The following is a 22,381-nucleotide window of genomic DNA, read 5'->3' on the forward strand; positions in this document are numbered from 1 at the left end:
TGGTGAGGCACTGAAACAGGCTATCCAGAGAAGCTGTGGAGACCTGGAAGTGTTCAAAGGCAGGCTGTGTCAGAGCCTTGAGCAATGGGGTCTGGGAGGAGGTGTTCCTGCCCATGGCAGAGGGTTGGAACTAGGTGATCTTTAAGGTCCCTTCCAATCCAACTCATTCTATGATTCATCACTTTTGTAAAGTGACATGATTTGTGTTTCTCCTTGAGAATACACTGAAGAAAGGAGAAGCTACCCCTTTCCAGTGACCTTCCCTTGGATCTTTCTTTTGGAAGAGAAGAAATAAGTTGCAAAGTTGTTTTAGAAGAGCTGACCTGAATACTTTTTGGGGGATAACCTAGTGAGTAGCCTTTGCTCCTCTGCAGGTTCTCCATGATCCTTTCCAGATTTTGCTAGCCCTGTTTTCTGTGCTACATGTAAAAAAATAACATCTGATTACTTCATTGGTGCTGCACCCATTGATTATTTTTTGTTTATTTCCATCTCTTGATGCCTGTTTCACTCTTCAAAGATTACAAATAATAGTCCTGATAGAAAAGCTTTTTTTTTTTTTATCTCAGGCCAAGATGCTTTCAGATCTGCAAGGAGGAGAGGAATCTCTGCAGCAGAGATGACTTCAAGAGCACATTGCCTGGGGAAGTGAGAAACTCTGAAACATCTCTGATCTGCAGAGAATTCTGACAATGCTTTAGTATGTGTTGCAGGAGTAGCAAGGAATTGCAAATTAAACCAGTGGTGTTTTGGAGGCAGTCCAGTGAGCTGGCAGTACCTGCATCTCCTCTCTCAGACTAAAGCTTGTTTTAACCTGGTGTGTTTCTGCTCAGACTGCTATCCCAACTGCTCTTGTCTTCAGAGTTTATTTTTGAGACTGCAAATTATGCTGGCATGTAAAATCACAAAGGTTGGAAAATACCTTTAGGATTATCAAGTCCAACCTTCTACCCAACATCTCCATGACCATCAGACCATGTCTCGAGTGCCACATCTACTGATTTTTTTTGAACCCCTTCAGGGATGATGACCTCACCACCTCCCTGGGCAGCCTGTTCCAATGCCTGTTCACTCTTCCAGGAAAGCCATTTTTTCCTATTATCCAACCTAGACCTCCTCTTGTTCTGTCGTTAGTTACTTGGGAGAAGAAGCCAACACTGGCCTCATTCCGGCCTCCCTTCAGGTAGCTGTAGAAAGCAGTGAGGTCTCCTCTCAGCCTTCTCTTTTCCAGGCTAAACAACCCCAGCTCCCTCAGCCTCCCCTTGTAAGATGTGCTTTCCAAACCCCTCATCAGCTTCACTGCCCTTCTCTCTCCCCACTACAGCACTTCAGTGTGTGTCTTATACTGCAGTGCCCCAAACTAAGATCACCAACCTTTTAGCTTGTATCCTTCTGGAGAAGACAGGGAGAGAAGGAGTAGGCCCTAAAGCTTCTGTTCAGTCATCTTTTACTGCACTTGTATTGACAGAAACAACTTTCTTGTTGCCATGTCCTGCATAAATACAGAGCAGTAACTGCAAGTAAGAGCAGTTCTCTGTAGTTCTGGGTGTTTGGTCTGTGTTTGTTGTTGCTGGAGCTGCATCTGGACACCCACTAGAGCTTCTCATCTGATGCTCGGGGCTCATGCTGCACTCATGGGCTAAGAGGAGTCATTCATTCCTTAGCTGTCACAGGAACCAAATCAAAGCAGTAATAGGTGAGCTCATTCTTCAGTGAATGGAATCTATCCCTGGCCAAAGATGAGAGAAGAGCAGCACACCAAAAGCTCTAAGCTTCCGAAGAAACAGATGCAGGAGTCTTCAGTCCCCTGCCACAGGGGGACAGAGCAATTCTTTGTTGCTTTGGTGATTGAATTAGAGAGCTGGGTTAGCCCTTTCTGCTCTGAGTGGTGAAAAGCAAGCATTTAAGCTTCATTGCTGCTAAAAATGGCTTAGACCTCTGACTTGTATTTCTTTTGCAGCCTGCTGGGTTTGGATTTTAGCGTAGCTACAGCTTTCCACTGGAAATTCTTGGTGTTTGAAACCCATAGCTGGGTGGAGATAAAAGTAACAGTCTTTGAATCTCTGGGTTTTGAAACTATTGAGGAAGAGAAGTTAGTAAGATGATGATGAAAGCTGCTAAAAGGAGATTTTTGCCTGAAATCATCTGGTGTTAGTTATGGGGAAGAGAATTGTCCACTTACTGTGGGCAGAAAGTTATCCATAGGACAGCAATGTGCCCTTGTGGCCAAGAAGGCCAAAGATCTCCTGGGTTGCATGAAGAAGAGTGTAGCCAGGAGAGTAAGGAAAGTTCTGCTGCCCCTCTACCCTGTGCTGGTGAGAACCTATCTGGAGTATTGTGTCCGGTTCTGGACTCCCTAGTTCAAGAGAGACAGGGAACTACTGGAGAGGGTCCATTTGGTGGGCTGTGAGATTGATTATAAGGGATTGGAACATCAGTCTGGTGAGGAAAGGCTGAGGGAACTGGGTCTGTTTAGTCAGAGAAGAACAGCCTGAGAGGGGTCTTCTCATCACAGGGATCTTCTCAATGCTCAGCAAGAGCTAAAGGGCCCATGGAGGGCCAGAGTAACAAGAGAAGGGGCAGCAGGTGCAAACTGGAATCCAGGAAGGTTCCACCCAAGCATGAAGAGAAACTTCTTTGTGAGGATACTGGAGACCTGGAGCAGACTGCCCAGAGAGGTTGTGGAGTGTCCTCTGGAGAGATTCCAAACCCTCCTGGACATTGCGATCCTGGGCAACCTGCCATGAGTGTCCCTGCTTGAGCAAGGGGCTTGGAGTGATCTCCAGATGTCCCTTCCAAGCCCCACCATGCTGGGATTCTGTCATTCTACGAGGAGAAACTACTCCCTAAAATATTCTTTCCCTTGTCAGCCAGCCTGTCCAGTTGGTGCTAGTAACTGTCCTCTGTGCATACATAAATGAAAGCTTCAGAAATGTGTTTGCTGACCAGGTTAGGAAGCAGCCTTTCTTCTTACTGATTGCATTTTTTTTCCCCTCAATCTTGCAGAGTAAGTGTGTCAAGTACTGGCCTGATGAATATTCCCTGAAGGAGTATGGAGTTATGCGTGTCAGGAACGTCAAGGAGAGTGCAGCACACGATTACACGCTAAGGGAACTTAAGCTTTCTAAAGTTGGGCAAGTAAGTGCCTCACTAGCTCTGTCTTTTTAATTTAGCTTTCAACTCACACACACACAAAACCCCAGACAGAAATAGGCTGTTCCTTTGGAATCAATAAAAGCACTAAGAGATTAATAGATTGAGCCCTGTCTCTTTCTTTGAAGCTCCAGGTTTACTTCCATACATCTTTCTCTTTGTCCTTGGGATAATTGAAGATTCTTATACCTAAGCACTTTTTGGCAGAAGATGCATGGTTGCAGAGCTGTGAGGAGATCTGGGAAGATGCTTTGAAGTAATCACACTCCAGTCTAGTGAGGCATTTGTTCCCTTGCATGCAGCTGGTTGCACTAGAAGAAAGTGGTTGTGTGTGAGTCCGGTATGTAGGAAGAACATTGAAAGGAAGGAATGGAAAAGCTGAGGAAAGAAGCAGTCAGCTGGTGTGGGAGTGGCATTTCCAATGCCATTTCCACAATTCAGATGAGGGTGCAAAAGGGTGGTGTGCAAGAAGGGGATGAGCAGGATGTATTAAATTGGTGTGTCCAAGGGATGGAACTGAGGGAGAAGAGGTGTGTGAGGTTAAGTGCCACTAGGGATGAATGATGATGGTGACAGATGAAGGTCACTTGTTGCTGGTCACCTTCACACAGAGCTTTGCATTGTCTTCTAAAGGTGAGGATGGAAATGTTCTTGGAAACAACTGCATGAGAAAGAGGGAGCTGAGTGTGATGGGTCAGGCCAGGAAGAGTTCTGGCGTGTTCCTGATTTGAAGAGAGTTGTGGTGCCATGGATAATGAGCAGCAGGTTGGATGTGCCACCTGCTAACATTGACTCTGCTTTACCACATAAATGCTTTTTAGCTGGATTTTGATCTGAAGCATTTTGTTTTCACCTGTTTTCATCTTCCTTGCAGGGGAACACGGAGAGAACAGTCTGGCAATATCACTTCAGAACTTGGCCTGACCACGGAGTCCCAAGTGACCCTGGTGGTGTATTAGACTTTCTAGAGGAGGTGCACCACAAGCAGGAGAGCATTTCTGATGCAGGACCGGTTGTGGTCCACTGCAGGTATGGTGATACACTGTGCCTCCTGCTACTGCTCTCTGCATCTGTGGAGTTCTGTTAAATCCCTTCTGGTTTTTGCTGAGGGGAGCTGAAATCTTTTAAAAGAAGACAACTTTCCCTGAGAGCTGCTCAGCCTTAAAGTGTTTGTGCTTTCTGTTTCACAATGTGATGCTCAAGATAGGTGTCAGGTGGTCACCTTTCAGTCTGTATGAAACATTTCTGATGTGGTTTGAGAAGGTGCTGTCAGTCTTGACTAGATGCATGGAACCATGAAACTGCTGAGGTTGGAAGAGCCCTCTGAGGTCATCAAATCCAACTGCTCACCAAGAGCACTACCATTAAACTATGTCCCTCAGCAGTGCATCCACACATCTTTTAAACACCACCAGGACTCCACAGCTCCCTGGCAGCCTGTTCCAGAACCCTTGCTGTGAAGAAGTTTTTCCTAACATCCAACTTGAATCTCCCTTGGCACAACTTGAGGCTGTTTTTTCTTGACCTGTCACTTCTTGCATGTGAGAAGAGACCAAGCCTTGCCTTGCTCCAGCCTCCTTTTGGGTGCAGGATCATGGTAATTCCAGTAACCCAGCCCATCTCCTGTGAGTGCTGTTTCTTCAGTCTTGGCTTATAAATGAGTTCTTTTTGTAAGGCAGAGATCTGACCTTGTAGTTTTCTGACTCAAGACCATTAATAACAGCACTTTTGTACCCCTGCGTTGATGATTTCTGTCTTCACATTAAGTTGATGAGGCCTCTAGTTCCCTTTGGCCGTGTGCCTGTAACATGGAAATGTAATGTCTCTTAAATTAGATTCTTACTTGGTCTTGGTGTTTGTTCAGCAAGAGCAAAAAAATTAACTTCTTCCCCCTTCTCTTTTTTTTGCAGTGCTGGGATTGGGCGAACAGGAACTTTCATTGTGATTGATATTCTGATTGACATAATCAGAGAAAAAGGTAGGGCCCCACACACTTCATCTCCCTGTGGGACATTGGCAGATGCCAGTGGGAGTGCTGAGGGAATAGAGGATTCTAGGGATGCCACAAACCAGGTCGGTGTGTTTGGAAACAGAAGGGACTTGCTCTAGAGGCCATGGAAGGGAACTAACTGGAACCAGAGTGCTGAAACCCTGCTCCAGCTCAGCATAATGAAAACATCAAGCTGGGCATTGGCCAAGACTCTGATTTTGGTTTTCTTACCATTATTTCTATTATTTATTCATCTGGTTTTAAATCCTTCATGAGTGTGTGGCTGCTGATGTGCTCACGTGTGGTGAATCTGAGGAACTTCTTTCTTTGAGAATGATGTTCTATTCATGTATTGAATCCTTGAATTGTTGTGGTTGGAAAAGGCCTCCAAAATCAAGTCCAACCATCAACCCAACACCAGCATGGCCATCAAACCATTTACCAAAGTGCCATGGCCACATGTTTCTTGAGCACTTCCAGGGACAGAAACTCCACCACCTCCCTGGGCAGCCTGTTTGAGTACCTGACCACTTTTGCAGGAAAGAAGTTGTTCCTTATCTCCATGCTAAACCTCCCCTGGCACAGTCTGAAGCCATAATCACTAACCTGGCCAGTATGCTGAGCTAGGTTGCATTTCAGATTGTCTTGGGAATAGTGTAAAGTGATGAACTCTTCTCCTCTGGGACAACTGGATACTGGAATGGGCTGCCCGGGGCGGTGGTGGAGTCGCCGTCTCTGGGGCTATTCAAGGCAAGATTGGACGTGGCACTTGGTGCCATGGTCTAGCCTTGAGCTCTGTGGTGGAGGGTTGGACTTGATGATCTGTGAGGTCTCTTCCAACCCTGGTGATACTGTGATACTGTAACTTTCCACATTGTCACAGTTCTACAGATCACAGCACTGGATTGGAAGGGACCCTGAAGGTCATCTTGTCCAACCCTCCTGCAACAAGCCCTGCCATAATCACAGAATGTGATCTCCAACTAGATCAGGTTGCTTAGAGTCCCATCAAGTTTGACATCCTGATCTGAACTTCAGTAGTCAAGGACAAATCCTCTGTGTTAACCTTGCTTATTGCAAGATCATTCAGCTCTGCTGCAAGACAAAACCAATCTCTCCTCCAAAGCGAAGTTTATTTTACTGTTCTTAACCATTGTGCTGATTCTCCCCTAGGTGTGGACTGTGATATTGATGTTCCAAAGACCATTCAGATGGTGAGGTCGCAGCGCTCAGGAATGGTTCAGACAGAAGCTCAGTACAGGTTTATTTACATGGCAGTGCAGCACTACATTGAGACGCTACAGCGCAGAATCGAAGAGGAGCAGGTATGCTTGTCCTGAGTGTGCAGTGGTACAGGGGAATGTGCTCTTAGTGTTGGAGCAGGGAGCAGAGCTGCTCGTTGTGAGTCTGTGATTTGCTGCCTGTGACTTTTGGAGGTGTGACTGCTGGCTTAGAATCATAGAAATCAGTCAGGGTTGGAAGGGACCACAAGGATCATCTAGTTCCAACCTCCCTGCCATGGGCAGGGATACCTCACACTAGATCAGGCTGTCTAGAGCCTCATCCAGCCTGGCCTTAAACACCTCTAAGGATGGGGCTTCAACCACCTTTCTGGGCAATCTGTTCCAGGGTCTCACTACCCTCATGGTGAAGAGCTTCTTCCTAACATCCAGTCTGAATCTACTCATTTCTAGCTTTGTTCCATTCTCCCCAGTCCTATCACTACCTGACAGCCTAAAAAGTCCCTCCCCGGCTGTCTTGTAGCCCCCTTCAGATACTGAAGGTCACCTCAGAGCCTTCTCCTCTCCAAACTAAACAGCCCCAACCCCCTCAGTTTCTTCTCACAGGAGAGGTGCTCCAGCCTTCTGATCATCCTCATGGCCCTTCTCTGGACACCTTCCAGCACACCCATAGCCCTCTTGTAATAGGGGCTCCGGAACTGGACGCAGTACTCCAGGTGGGGTCTCACCAGTGCAGTGCAGAGGAGGAGGATCACTTTCCTTGACCTGCTGCCACACTTTTCTTGCTGCTGCCTATGCTCTGGTTGATTTCTGGGCTGCAAGAGCTCACTGACAGCTCCTATTGAGTTTCTTGTCCAACAGCACTCCCGAGTCTGTCTCCTCAGGGCTGCTCTCAAGCCAGTCACTGCCTAGCCTATATTGGTGCTTGGGATTTCTGTGACCCAGATGCAGGACCTTGCACTTGGTCATACTGAACTTCACCAGGCTGTCTTGATAATCAGTGCATAGTGAAAAGGCTGAGCTTGTCACCTCTTAACCCTGCTTGGGGCTTTAGCTTGTGTTCAAATCCTTATACTGAAGAGTTATGAAAATTATCAAGTGGAATTAGCAATAGAAACTTATTTGACCCCTGGCAGAGGAAGAAAATCAGCAGTCTGATTTTCTCCATATGACTGCAGCTAATGCTGGTTTCTCTTCCATGAAAATGATACATGTATGGGATCCTGTCCTCCTTATCTCCCAGCCCTTGCAACCCAGATCTCAAATTCCCTTAGTATTATTTAAAGGATAATTAAAAATTATCCTTTAATCTTTTTTAAAGGTAACTTAACTCTAAGAGGAGTAGAAACCAAGACTTTGTTAATTAATACAGAGCCTTGAGCAACCAGGTCTAGTTGAGGGGGGTTCTGCCTATGGTAGGGACGTTAGAGTAGGTGATCTGGAGGTACTGGTAGATAGTAGCTGAACATGAGCCAACAGTGTACCCAGGTGGCCAAGAGAGCCAATGGCATCCTGGCCTAGATCAGGAGCAGTGTGGGCAGTAGGACAAGGGAGGTTATTCTTCCCTTGTACTCAACACTGGTCAGGCCACACCTTGAGTACTGTGTCTAGTTCTGGGCTCCTCAATTCAAGAGAGATGTTGAGATGCTGGAAGGTGTCCAGAGAAGGACAATGAAGCTGGTGAGGGGCCTGGAGCACAGCCCTGTGAGTAGAGGCTGAGGGAGCTGGAGGTGTGCAGCCTGCAGAAGAGAAGGCTCAGGGCAGAGCTCATTGCTGTCTACAACTACCTGAAGGGAGGCTGTAGCTGGATGGGGGTTGGTCTCCTGCCAGGCAAGCAGCAACAGAACAGGGGGACACAGTCTCAAGTTGTGTCAGGCAGGTTTGGCTGGATGTTAGGAGGAAGTTGTTGTCAGAGAGAGTGATTGGCATTGGAATGGGCTGCCCAGGGAGGTGGTGGAGTCGCCGTCCCTGGAGGTGTTGAAGCCAAGCCTGGCTGGGGCACTTAGTGCCATGGTCTGGTTGCTTGGCCAGGGCTGGGTGCTGGGTTGGACTGGCTGAGCTTGGAGGTCTCTTTCAACCTGGCTGATGCTATGATCTCTGAGGTCCCTTCCAACCATTCTGTGAGCACAGAATCATGTGTTCTGGTGAGTGTTAAAGTTATTTCAAGTCTGTTAACTGTATTTCTAAGCTATGTTAATCAAATCTGAATGCTGGGCATTCTAATACTAATTTTGGAGTCTCAACTAGCATGTTGGTAAGAGCATTAGACTAGAAGATTAAACTGTGAGTGCAGGCATCTTACGTTACAGTGTCCAACAGAAAGCAGTCTGAGGAGTAAGATGAGAGAGCTTTGGAATATGTGGTGATTATCCAACAAGAAGAGTGAGGAGAAAGTCTTGAAGTACTTCACGCAAATTTCTACGCTCTCTTACCTCATTTTGTACTAAAGAAGTGACATTCTGCTCCCTGATGCTTTCTCTGCCCTAGCCTTTGGTCACCTGGGATTTTTCTCTGTTTCAGAATGTCAGTATCTCCCCTTCTGCAGCTTGCTGCTCAGAAGGATAGAAACCCCTGCAGGTGATGTAGCAGATGTGGGGAGGTGCACGGCGGAGAGTGCCAGGTGTAGGATGTAATCCCTCGTTAGTGTGCCAGCTTGGGCTTGGCACTCTTGTCTGCTTCTGGCTGCTCTGGAGTGTGGCAGAGCTTATTCTGTATTTGTTGCCTACATGATGTAGATGCACTGATGTTCAGCAGAGAGGGTAGAGACTTTATTCCTCTCCCCAGGACAGCTGTTGTGTGCTCTGATGGCGATTAGACAGAAAGTGAAGAACAACAAATCCCTCAGGTGTGCTTTTTTTTTCCCTGCCTTTGTTGTCTCACTTCTGTTTAGAGCTGCCTCATATCTCTGTGTGTAATTATGCAAGCCTTGTACCCTCAGCTTTTTGAGTATAGCCTTTTTCTTCTGCTGCTGCCATTTGCAGAGTAAATCTATAACTCTCTTGATTGTTGTAAAGGGCTTTGAGTGGTGTTTTGGAGTGGAGCAGTGTATTTCTCCTGTGATGAGGATCAGTGGGTTGTGTTTGGTTCTCTCTTTATAGCTCAGAAAGCATAGCTCTAAAAGTTTTCAGAATCTGGAAGTAGAACATGGCTTTACTTCAGGAGGTTTTGACCTATAAAGAGGACTAGTGGCAGCTAAGAAATAAGACTACAGAACTTTGCAGCCAAGAGCAAAGCTCTGTGGTGACTGCAGGAAGCAATATCCTGAATAAAAAACATGATCAATTGGGAATGCTCCAAAGCATGTTGGCTTTGGCTGAGGAGTAGAATACTGCAGAATGCTTGAGTTTCCCCTCCATAAGATAGTTTGGGAATGAAATACTGTGTTTTGTGAAATATTAATTTCTGGAACCTTCTTATCTGTGCCTGCTTTAATTAAAGAAAACCTGGTGAAGTCAATTAGGATGGCTTTATAGCAGGCAATCTGAGGTGGTGCTCCCATGTCTGCTTTTCAGTCTGGGTGAACACAAGCCAGCTCTGATAAGAAACGAGGTAGTCCTCTTAGCTGGTCTGTTGTCATGCAGGCATGGGCTGAAGAAGTGGGTATGTGAATAGCTGCACACATTCACATGGATGTGCTTTTTGGTTGTGCTCGCTGCTGAGAGCCTCGAGGTTTCAGGGAGTGAAATGTTGTGCTAAATGCTGCTTGTTGGCTTACAAGTGTAAAAGAGAAGCAAAGTTATTTTGCTTTGGAGTTGTGGGGTTGGGTTTTTTTTTCCCCCAGCTGTGGAAATGTGGATTTGTTTTATACTAGGAAACGAGTTCTTATCTCATTTCTGTGCTGAATTAGAAAGCTCCATTACAGGGAATTAAGGAAGAGAAGCCAAATATCTGCTTTTTCTTGGCTTCTTTAATCTGTTTCAGTCAGCTTAAGTAAGAGAAGAACTGACTGCTGCTTTTTAAATTGCTTTTACTGTAACTGGAGTTGCTGTTCATCATGCAGTTGCGGGGGTGGGAAATCAAGCCCTAGTTTGGGGCATCAGAAAATTATTGCTAAGTGAGTTGCTTGTAGCCATAACACTGTAGAATGTAGTAGGGTTTGAGCCTGTTGTGTTTTGTTTAAATCTTATTTTTTAGCATTAACTTTCCAGAGCTAGAATCTGTTGGAAGGTGATTTGTCAGGAGTATACAGCAGGCTGAGAGAGGAGAAGTTTAGGGAAAGGACAGAATGAGTTGAGCAAGTTTTGAGCCAGTCTCAGAAGGTCATATTGGGAAAACTTCAGCCTACACTGCTCTGCAGTGTTCTTAATGGAAACTCAGCAGCCAGAACTCCCCAGAGTCTCTGTCTGCCCCTGCTGTGAGATTGATCCAGGCCAGTTGTTCTACTCTGGTCTGGTGAGGCCACATCTGGAGTACTGTGTCCAGTTCTGGGCCACGCAGTTCAAGAGGGATGTGGAACTGCTTGAGAGAGTCCAGCACAGAGTCATAAAGATGATTAAGGGAATGGAACATCTCTCTTATGAGGAGAGCCTGAGGGAGCTGGGGCTGTGCTGCTGGGAGAAGAGGAGGATGAGAGGTGACCTCATCAATGGTTATCAATATGTAAAGGTGAGTGCTAGGATGCTGGAGCCAGGCTCTGCTGGGTGATGCCCAATGGCAGCACAAGAGGCAATGGGTGGAAGTTGAGGCAGAGGAGGTTTCTTGTAAACATGAGGAGGATTTTTTTTCAATGTGAGGGTGACAGAACACTGAAAAAGGATGCCCAGGGGGCTTGTGAAGTCTCTCTCTCTGGAGATAGACAAAACCTGCCTGTGTGATCTGGTATAGGTGATCCTGCTCTGGCAGCAGGATTGGACTGGATGAGCTTTGGAGGTCCCTTCCAGCCCCTAACATTCTGTGATTCAGTTATGTGGCACTTGTTTGAACATTTAACACAGAAACACAAAGCCTCCACTCAGGCCCCAGTATCCTGTAAAACTTAAGGGAAACTTTGATTTCTATTTGGTTTCAGTGTTCAGAATGTTTTTCTTGAGAAGGGGAATTAAAATGTTCCCACTTTCATTCTTGGTGTAGCTTGGCTTGTTGGAGCCTTCGGTATGGTTAGATGAATGCCAGCACGATTGGCTGCAGCTCATAACATATGCTGCAGCACACAAATAAACAGCTTGGGTTCTTTTTATATCAAACCTAATGGGCTAAGATGTTATGTTATTAGAGATCTTGTAAGCAATGTCGTTACTCATTTGGCCACATCTCCAAGCTGGAAATAAGGTCAGTGGGAAGCCCACAGGCTGATGCTGTCTATTAAAGAATGAAATGTGGTTTCTTCTGCCAAGTAAGATGAAGATTACGTACCAGTGCTGGTTCATGAGGTTGGTAGAATCTGCTGGAGATGGTGGTGGAAAAGGGAGCCTTGAAAAATGAGGCTTTTCAGGTCTTGTAACCAAGAGCTAAAGGCCAACTTCAAAGTCTTATTCGTGTTGTGTGTATTATCTATGAAATAGAGCTCTCTTCCCCTCGTAGACAAACCTTGCTTCTAAAATCATACATGATGTCATTCCTACACTGCTTCAATGGTTGTTTTCTATTGGTAACTCAAACCTTGGCTTTTTGTTGTGTTTTTCTTCACAGAAGAGTAAGAGGAAAGGTCATGAATACACAAACATTAAATATTCTTTATCGGACCAGACAAGTGGGGATCAGAGCCCTCTTCCACCCTGTACCCCAACCCCAACGTGTCCAGAGTAAGTTCACTTCTGTTATTGCTGTGGAAGCTTTGAACTGTGTTGATTTTCAGGGGTCTCAAATGAGGAAAAAGTTATGATAGAACCTGCCCTAGGTTGTTGCCCTGTGTCTTGGTCTTCTAATTAATTGAGCAAAATAAATAGTTGCTGAATTTTATTATGGCTACAAATAAGATGCTCAGGCCAGTGGTGGAGTCTCCATCCCTGAAGGGGTTTCAAAGCCATGGAGATGTGGTATTGAGTGACCTGGTTCGTAGGTGAGCTGAAAGTGCTGAGTTAGTGCTTGGACCTGATGATCTCTTCCAATCTAAACAGTTCTATGATTTTCTCAAACCAGATTCTTTGAGCTGTAAATTATATTATATATTTTTCATTTCAGAATGAGAGAAGATAGTGCTAGAGTATATGAAAATGTGGGACTGATGCAACAGCAGAAAAGCTTCAGATGAGATGATGATGAGCCTTCCAAGCAGAGGCAGGTATGTGTGTTCAGGAGCGTTAGGAGACAGCATGCACAAAACCAAACTATCCTCAACTCTTCCAAACAGGAGGAGAAATTTCTTTGGTGTGAGGGTGCTGGAGGCCTGGAGCAGGCTGCCCAGAGAGGTTGTGGAGTCTCCTTCTCTGCAGAGATTCCAATCCCACTTGGACACTGTGATCGTGGGTGCCCCTTCTTGAGCAGCGGGATGGGACTCGATGATCTCCCCGTCCAACCCCCACTATGCTGGGATTCTGGGATTCCCTTAGGCTGTTTACATTCCAGGAGCTAAATTTGATTGAACTGCATCTCCATCTACCCTTGGTAGTTTGGCCTTTGTTCTTGTGTTCTGACTCACTGGTGACATTCCAGGAGCTAAATTCGATTGAAATGCATCTCCATCTATCCTTTGTAATTTGGCCTTTGTTCTGGTGTCCTGACTCACTTGTGACCTGAGTTGAGACAGTTTCAAATATTAGATGAGTTCCTAGACAAATTCAAGAGTCTGAAATTCTGTGTGCTAGCAAACGCTGAGTAGCAACTACAGTCTGTACTTCCCATACCTATTGAAAGTGATCTTTGCTCCTGATTGATGATTATGGTACACACTCAGAGAGGTCCAAAAAACATTAAATCCCCTGCCCAACCTCATAAAAGATGTGCTGAGCAAAGTTACTGCTGTGCCTGTGGGGGGTGTAGTATTATTGTCATAAAATTGAAATCCTTGCTTTTGCAGGGAGGGAAATCTGTAGCTGTTTCAAGGGTCTGTTGTAATTTGGTTCCTGCAGTCAGACAACTGAATATAAATAGACTTCATTAGCTAAAAAGTTTATCTGATACTTCACCTTGCTGTGAAACAGAAAGGAGTAACTTTAAATTCGAGGTGTCATTAGTCATTAACAGCTTTAGGATTCTAATCTACAGCCTTTTGTCATCTTTCCCCCTGTGTTTTCAAAGGCCTCAGAAATCCCATTTTCTCTTTTCCATGTGGTAACCAAGTGTTTCATCCATTTAGTCCAGACACCTTCTCCAATACACAAACTCATCTCCTGCTGCCAAAGTGCCACGCGGTTCAGAAGCAAGGTCTGAGACTTTGGGTTGAGTTTAAGGGACTTATTTGAGTCAAAACAAAGCAATTCTCTGTAATGTCAGAATGAGAAATTACTGCTGGGTTGGGTTTCTTTCACTAAATAATTCTTTATTTTCTTCTCCCTTCCTTTCCCAGAAATGAATATGGGTTTTTAAAAAGGTCAAGAAAGAGATGGAAGAAGCTTCACATGAAAAGTGAACTCTGAGGGCTTGGTACCTTTTTATTTACGGTTTTAATCCTTCAACAGTAGGCAAATCTTCAGACCATCTAAAGATTGTTTATCTCTCTTCTCTCCAATACCTGATTTACAGTGGCTCATTTTCCAAATAAAAGGAAATCCTTTCTACAATGTAGACAACTACTTTGTAGAGTCAGTTTTGAATCCCACAGGCTGTTGGACTGTCATCTGTTTGTTTTATAAGATAGTGTTTTTTGTTTCACTGTATGGCTGTTAGTTGGGTTTTCTGGTTTGGGTTTGTTGGGGTTTTTTCTCCTTATTTGAGCAGTTGTGGGATATTTTTGTTGTTGTTGTTTTGGGGGGTGGGGGGGTGGGAGAGCAGTGACCTGGAGAAATTCATTACACTAATGTAAAAAAATATTGATGGGAACAAGACTTTGATTGTTTGAAACCAGTGGATCACCAGCGTGAGTAGAGTCAGCTCCATGATAAAATTAGTCCTGATACATTTCAAACTCAGACTGAGTTCCACAGGGGTGAGTGGTTATTGATATGAAGGTGCTTTTTGTGATCATAGAATGACTCAGGTTGGAAGGGACCTTAGAGATCATTTATTCCAACCTCCCTGCCATGGGCAAGGATGCCTCTCAACCAGACTTGTTGACTTTGATTCCAGCTTAGCTGGGGTGGCTGGATGGGCTGTAGTTGAGTTCATTAGGCAAGGTAGCCTTTACACCAGACAAAATTTCTTTTACATGGTCTATACCCAAACCAGGAATTTGTTGTATCTCTCAGAGGACACAGTGGTGTAGTGGTTTGTGAGGACACTGCCTATGTTCATTTGTCTGTTCATCTGTTAAGCAAGAGGTTGAACTTTATAAGGTTAAGGTATCATAAGAAGTTGCCTGATGACAGCTTGACAGCATGTTCAAAGCAGTGAAAAATGTAACCCACCGTGCAGGCTGCTACTTTAGTATGAGGCAACCCTCTTCCCCTTCTGCTGGGAAGGTGGAAGGTTGAGCTTCTGGTGTTTTAATCAGGCCTTATGCTAGTATGAGGGGCTAAGTCAGCGTGGGGGAAGCAGGGTGTGGAAGCTGGCTATCCACTCCGATTGCCTTAGCTGAAAGGGCAGCACAGGCAGCAAGGCCAGCAGGCTCCTTTGGTTCCTCTCATCAGGCAGGAGTTAATTACTGTTCTACCTTGAAGTGCCTTTCAGAGCTGCGTGGAATTTGCTGTCCCTATTCGATTAACATCACATCCATCTGAAACCACTTCAGATCCCTGTCAGTGAGACAAAGTCCCCTTCTGGAGTCTCCAGAACAAAGCCTTGCTGTTAGGCTGTCACTTAATTGGGTTTCTTCACTTTGCTCTGCCTGGTTATCTGGACCAGCCTCCCCTGGAAGCCATGAGCAGCTGCACGTGGCAGAGCCAGCCCTTAGGTAGGGACACTGGTGGGATCTTCTCAGCATCATTCCCCATATTTCTGGGGGACCTAAGTGGTGTTAAGGAATTACTGCCATTTTCATATAGTGGGTGCAGCTGGTGAACGCTGCATGAAGTGCTGGATGTGATGAGGCAGGGCCAGTGGAATTGGTTCTTGGCCTTATTAGTGAAATTATGCTGAAGCCTGGCCTGTTGTTGCTGCAGCTTCGTGAAAGGTTAAGTGGGAGATGACATTACCTTTTCCTGAGAGTGCTTTGCAAAAACAAATATTTGAACACTTTGAACTGAATGAAGGTGCTTCTTTAATGCTAAGCAGAATTTTGTTTGCCTATTGTCCTTTTTGTCTTTGGAGGCTTTGGGTTCTGCTTTTGTTTGGCTTCTGTTTTTGTTGTTCTTTTCCTTTGGAACTCCTGTCACCAGCATACCATAATATGTGTTTTAATGTCATAACCTTATACCTTTAATCATAAAATACTTGTGCCCTTTCAGAATCTAAAGCTTCTAGTCATGATGAGAGGGAAATCTATTAGTTTGGTAGCGAGATACCTATTTGACATCACCTGCTTCCTCTCCTGTTCTTGTTCACAGCTTCATCCTGAACACTTAGAAGTGTTGGGAGTTGTGTAGAGCTGTTGACAGCAATTCAGTATTGGTGTAAAACTCTGCAGAGTTAGACAAATTCTGTGCTTCATCCATTCTGGGAAGATGGAACATGTATTCCAGTTTGGAGCTATTCTGCATCAAACTGAACAGTCAGGGGAAAGGTCCAGAGAAGGGTCCTGAATGAATCTGAACTGTTGTGAACTCAGTTAATGTGATGTGTCTTAAAAGGTTGACCTGTATAAGCAGCAGTCAGTTACATGGCCAACATCAAGTTGCCTCTTATGACCTCATTTCAGCTGGTTAGAACCTGCCACTGTAGTTCTTTTTTTATCTTTTCCCTTCAGTTTTTTCCTTTCCTTTTGTTTCTTGGAGCCAGGGAATTCTTAGTGCAGAATGTGTATTGATCCTGGGGAGCATATGGTGGAAGAATGTCAGTGAGGAGGGGAGCAGAATCTGGAAGATTAAAGAAATGCTCCTCTGATAAGTGGAGCATTAGACCCTGCTGAATACCAAAGGGGAGACCCTCCAGAACAAAAATCTGTCTGCCTTTCCTGCAGCAGCAAGAGAGGGATGGTTCTGAAAGCAGCTTTTTGGTGATCTCAAGCAGTGGCTGGGGTTTGTGACAGATGAAGCAAGAAAGAGAAATGCCCTTTGGTTCAGGGGAGATAAGTGAATGTGGTTTTCATGTGTTTCTAGTGAGTCTGGAGAGAACAACATTTTTCAGCGTTGATTTACAAGTGTTTGCTGTATCAGTGGAATGGAAAAGGGATGCAGTTCTGAAGTGTTCTGCTGTAGGAGACTTTATACCACAAGGGAAACTTTAACCCAGCTCCTAAGGCACAGTGATTTATGCCAGCATGAATGTGCTGCAGACTTTGTTTACTGGATGTTTGGTAGCATACGCTTTAATTTCAGCTAACTGTTGGTAGGACTGATCGGTTCTTCTATTAATCCTGACCAACCTTCCTTTTTCTTCTTGAGCTCATAGAATGGTTTGGGTTGGAAGGAACCTTAAAGATCATCTAGTTCCAACCTTCTGCCGTGGACACACCTCCTACTAGAGCAGGTTGCTCCAGGCCCCATCCATCCTGGCCTTGAATGCTTCCACGTTTGGAGCCTCCACAACTTCTCTGGGCAACCTGTTCCAGTGCCTCACCACTCTCATGGGGGAGAATTTTCCTCCTAATATCTAATCTAAATCCAGCTTCTTCCACTTTGAAACACAATTAACTAAGATACAGCTAACAAAATTACAGAAACTGTTCCCTTTTTTTGGTTGCAGGGATGGAGGAGCAAAAAAAATCACAGCTGGTACTAGGATGTGTGTCAGGTTTTGATTTCATTTTTATTGGGTTTTTTTTACCCCCTGACTTCATTATTTCCAATCAATTCTTAATTTCTCCCTTTTTAAATAGTGAAAGGGAATTAATAATTTCCAGCCTGTTTATTTATGACATTATTGTGATGATGTTTTTTGTTTCATTATTCTAGTACTAAAGACTAATGAAAAAGGATCCTCTTATTAGATGGGGTAGACCTTTTGCATTTCTATTTTTGTTTGGTTTGTTTCTTTTTTTTTTTCCCCCTTGCAATGTATGAAGTATTGTACCAGAGTATTAAATGAAATGTAATATTTTATTGAGAAAATTCTATCCTTTAAAAGGAATCCATTTAGGATGTCATCAATTTGATGTGAATCATGTACATGTTGGTAATGAGCTGTTTATTACACGTCGTAGTGGTTCAAAGGACTCACCCTCTTGCCTTTTTGCCCACCTACATTCTGTAGACCCATTTTACCAGTTGTCAAAATGTGACATTAAAACAGTAGCTCCTGTATAGAAATATTGGTGGTTGTCCATTTGTTTTCTGTGCTGGTGTTTATGGGGCTTAGTTCAGCTGCTCTGCTAGGTGGTTTGGTGTTTTACCCCTTGCTGTGAAGTTATATTACCAGGAATGAAATATCTGTAAACATCAGAACTTCAGAAAAATGGGAAAAAAATTAAGGAGGAAAAAAAAAAAATCAAAAGAAGGAAATAAATAAACCTCTTTTTCTTAAGATGGTTTGGCAGTCACTCTGTTCTCCAGAACTGAAGGTGTTGTCCGAGGGTTGACCTTCCCAGCCCAGATCACAACGTTTGGAGCTGCTGCACCGCTGCGCTCCCCATGGGATGAGCTGCTGTTGGAGAGAGCATCTGTCCTTCCTCGGAGCCAGCAGAGCAAAACCCACACTAAATATAGAACCACAGAACCATTAAGGGTGAAAAAGACCTTTAAGATCATCGAGCCCAACCACAGCCCAACTACCATGACCACTAAACTGTATCCTGCAGTGCCTCATCTGCATGCTTCTTGAGCACCTCCAGGGATGCAGACTTCATCACCTCCCTGGACAGCCTGTTCCAGTGCCAGCTGGCTGCCCTGTGGAAGGTTCTCCATGCTGTCCAGGTACTGCCTCTGCAGTTGAATCTCTGTACCTCTTGTCCTGGAGTCCTGCACTTGGGTCTTGGTGGCCTCCTCCTTTCCCTTTCCTCTTCCACTGCCATATGACTGGATTCAGGTGAAGGAAGCTATAACTCATTGTTTCCTTCAGGATTTTTGAACTTGATGTGGAACATAAACTGGGATGGGGATTGGCCCCTCTGTTGTTAGGGTAGAATTAGTTTTAATTGGGAAAATGAAGGGCAGTCCTGTTCTTTATCTACCTTACACTTTGTTGCAACCAGCTCCTGGGGTGAGGGAGGAGCAAGCTGTTGCTCTTGCTCCTGCTGCTCTGTCTATCCAGATATTTAATCTCCTGGACCATTTGTCTTTGGGGCTGCCTTGGGTCTTTTTATGCCGGCACGGTGCAGTGACTCAGAGGAGAGACTGCTGCTTTGAAAGGGAGCTGTGCTGCACCTTAGGCTCCTTTCTGCCAGCTGTTGCTACCACACTTCAAAACCTGTAAACGTTTCTGACTGTAGCACTTGGAGCTAGACAATTCCAAAAACGTAATGTCCTACTTATTGTGCCTGCAGCAGAGGAGGGTTTGTGTGTCCCTAGTATTGCATGTCTAATTTTGCATCCATTAATACTGCTTTATCTTACAGCTGTTGGAGTCACAGAATGGTAGAGATTGGAAGGGACCTCTGGAGATGGAGTCTAACCTCCCTGCCAAAGCAGGTTCAGCTAGCAAAGGTCACACAAGAACGCATCCAGGTGGGTGTGAAATGTCTCCAGAGGTGGAAGCTCCACCAGCCCCCCTCAAGGGTTCCCTTACCCTTAAATTCGACGAGTTCCTCCTCCTGTTTAGATGGACCTTCTTATGTTCAGTTTTGTGCCCATTACTTCTTGTCCTGTCACTGGGCAGCTCTGCAGAAAGCCTGGTGCCATCCTCCTGACACCCACCCTTGAAGTACTGATCAGCATTGCTCAGATCCCCTTCAGCCTGCTCTTTCCAGGCTAAAAAGCCACAGTCTCTCAGATGATCCTTAAGGTCCTGTGCTAGTTTGAAGCAAACCATCACAGGTCCCCTCCAACCTAAACCATTCTGTGAATCAGTAAGTCACCTACTTCCAACCCCCTGCTATGGGCAGGGACACCTTCCACTAGATCAGCTTGCTCAAGGACCCATCCAGCCTGCCCTTGACCAACTCTAGGGAGGGAGCATCCACAGCAACCAGGGCAACCTGTTCCAGTGTGACACCATCCTCACTGTAAAGAGTTTCTTCCTAATCTCCAGTCTAAATCTTCCCTCTCCCAGCTCAAAGCCGTTCCCCCTCACCCTACCACTATGAGCCCATGTAAAAAGTCCGTCCCCAGCTTTCTCATGGGCCCCCTTTCAGGTACTGAAAGGCTGCTCTAAGGTCTCCCTTAGGGCCTGAGTGACTTTGCTGACGAAAGGTTTAGGATTGAAGGAAAGGATCCACTAAGCATTAGCTGTCCCCTCGGTGCTGCTTTTGGGGCTGAGCCATCCTGCAGCATTTTAGGAATTAGATACTCTGTGTTGTAAGGACATGAGCAGGGCTGGCTGAACACAGAGCAAATAGCAGCTGAAGTGGTAGTAAAACAAGCTTAATCTCAAGGCGCTGGCGAAGCCTGGAGATAATCTGCTGAAATGGCAGGAAGGAGGCAGAGCCCTGTGGTTGAGTCCTCTGCAGATGGAGGGAGCAGCTGAATTCAAATGAGGACAGGAGCTATCTGGAGCAGCTCGGTTTTAAGGCGATTATCCTGCAGAGGAAGACTTTTTGTTTGTTTTCACGAAGGCATCTAACAGGTTTGTGTCCAGCTCTGTTACAGCACTGGGTTTATAAATTATTTTGGTGCTGGGGAATGGAGAGAGGCTGAAAGAACTAAGGCTACTCAGCCTGGAGAAGAGAAGGCTCTGGGGAGACATTAGAGCTGCATTTCAGTATCTGAAGAGGACCTACAGGAAGACTGGACAGGGGCTGTTGAGAAGAGCATGGAGTGATACAATGCATGGGGTGATACAATGAGGGGCAGTAGTTTGAAACTGAAGCAGGGTAGATTTAGGTTGGACATCAGGAGGAAGCTCTTCACAATGATGGTGAGGAGACACTGGAACAGGTTGCCCAGAGACATGGGTGAAACCCTATCCCTGGAGACATCGAAGATCAAACTTAGTGAGGCTGTGCGCAGCCTGCTCTAGTCAGAGGTGTCCCTGCTGGCTGCAGGGAGGTTGGACAAGATGACCTTTGCCAGTCCCTCCCAACCCAATGCAACCTGTGAGTGCTGGTCCACCCTGAGAGCTCTGACAAAGATTGAAAGGCATAGTGATGTGGTGCACCTCCTGCTTTCTCCCAACCTGCTGTGTTGCCTCTCTCCTTGCCCTGCGTTAGGTGAGGATGACCAGAATGCATTCCTGCAGCACTTGGAGCGTTCATCCAAAGCTAGATCACTGGATATTGCTCAAGGACAAGTTTCTTATCTCCATAACACCTTGAAACTTTGGCTGACTTTCTTCAGCAGGAAGGTCTGTGCAGTTGGTGTTTGTGTCAGGTGAATGCTGAAGCATGTCTCCTGCTAGACAGGCAGGCGTGTGTGTACATCACACCGCTCTGATCCTGGGAGGAGATGAGCTGGTTGGCCCAGGAAAAACAAAGATGTCCTTCAATCCACCTATTTGTTGTTCCCAAAGAAAACGTTTCTCCAGCACATCTCTCTTGGCAGAGCTGGTGCAGATTGAGCTTGCAGGGGAGCAATTCTTGTTTCATGTCCTGGTGTATTGCCCCTGGTTGTGCTTTTTAAGCCTTCACGTCCCATTCCAGTCACTTGGGATCGCCCTGAAGCCTCATCACATGGAGCTTGTGCTTCAAATCTCTCAAATCTTCCTTTTGCCTCTAGCCGGGGCCTGAGGCTGGAATGTGTTGTCTATTCCTCTCCTTCTTTCCTTTGTAATGGTTGGGAAAGATCCCTTCAAAGGCTTATTAATATGCCTGTTCCCCCCAAGGAGTGAGTCTCCGTATAACAATGCAGAGATCAAAACCTTTGATTTAAAAACTCCAGCTCTCCCAACAAAGCGTTGGGTGGGCTGCTCCGTTTGCAGTGTGCAGCATCTTGACAACTCGGTGTTCTTCCTGGCTGCCTGCAAATTTGCTCCTGACAGAGGAAAGCTCTTTGGGTTCTTACCTGATGCTTTCCTCAGGTTCCTTATTTGTGTCACTGGATGTGAAACGGGAGGGGGAGGAACTCTCTGGTCTCTTGTGTGCTGGAAATGATGCTGCAAGATGCTGTGATTCCTCCTGGTCTTTTTATTTAATGGTCCTGTGTCTGAGTTCAGCTTGTGATTGTGGTTTTTTTTCTGGCCATAATGTTTAATTTTATGGCTTTGTGACAGTCCTGTGTATATTTACGACTGCAAATGGTAGCTACAGAGATACAAAGTGCTGCGTCACAAAGAGGAGAGAGAAGTAATGTGTAAGTGGTGGCTCTTTCAAACTGCTTCATCTCACTTTATCTTTAGAGTGTGCATTTGTAAGGGGTGAGTGCCCTTCTGAAGGAAGGGAGTAGCTCTGTCATCTCTGGTGGTTGCTGGGCTGTAGGTTTGCAGAGGAGCTCAAAGGCTGGCTAGCCGAGACTGGGTGAGGGGTCTGGAGAACAGGGCTGGTGAGAAGCAGCCGAGGAGCTAGACTTGTTCAGGCTGGAGAAGGGGAAGCTGAGCACAGACCTCGTTGCTCTCTACAACTCCCTGAAAGAAGGTTGCAGTGATGTGGACTTGGTCTCTTCTCCCTAGTAGAGGGTGATAGGAGAGGAAATGAAATGGCCTGAAATTGTGCCAGGGGAGGTTGAGGTTGGAGGTGAGGAAAACTTTGTTTCCTGCAAGAGTGGTCAGGGATTGGCAGAGGCTGCCCAGGGAGGTGCTGGAGTCACCATCCCTGGAGGTGTTCAAGAAATGTGTGGACATGGCACGTTGTGTAATGACCGTGGTGGTGTTGGGTTGATGGTTGGACTGGATGATCTTAGAG

General features: G+C 45.6%; 1 protein-coding gene across 2 annotated transcripts in view; it reads left to right on the forward strand.

Moving 5' to 3' along the window:
• The window catches only part of PTPN11 (protein tyrosine phosphatase non-receptor type 11), a 35,150-nt gene extending 17,388 nt beyond the window's left edge, over positions 1-17,762 (forward strand). Inside the window, exons 10-16 of one of the 2 annotated variants that reach the window (XM_064169003.1) lie at positions 3,007-3,138; positions 4,028-4,182; positions 5,064-5,131; positions 6,317-6,468; positions 12,013-12,125; positions 12,505-12,604; positions 17,200-17,762. In XM_064169003.1, coding sequence (XP_064025073.1) covers positions 3,007-3,138; positions 4,028-4,182; positions 5,064-5,131; positions 6,317-6,468; positions 12,013-12,125; positions 12,505-12,574 — 690 coding nt within the window. In that variant the 3' untranslated portion in view covers positions 12,575-12,604; positions 17,200-17,762. Of the gene's footprint in view, positions 1-3,006; positions 3,139-4,027; positions 4,183-5,063; positions 5,132-6,316; positions 6,469-12,012; positions 12,126-12,504; positions 12,605-13,828; positions 14,081-17,199 lie in introns of those variants that run through there. The other variant, XM_064169002.1, reaches the window with a different exon arrangement.
• Positions 17,763-22,381: the final 4,619 nt, after the last annotated feature.

This window comes from Pogoniulus pusillus, chromosome 30 (assembly GCF_015220805.1).
Source record: "Pogoniulus pusillus isolate bPogPus1 chromosome 30, bPogPus1.pri, whole genome shotgun sequence".
Lineage (NCBI taxonomy): Eukaryota > Metazoa > Chordata > Aves > Piciformes > Lybiidae > Pogoniulus > Pogoniulus pusillus.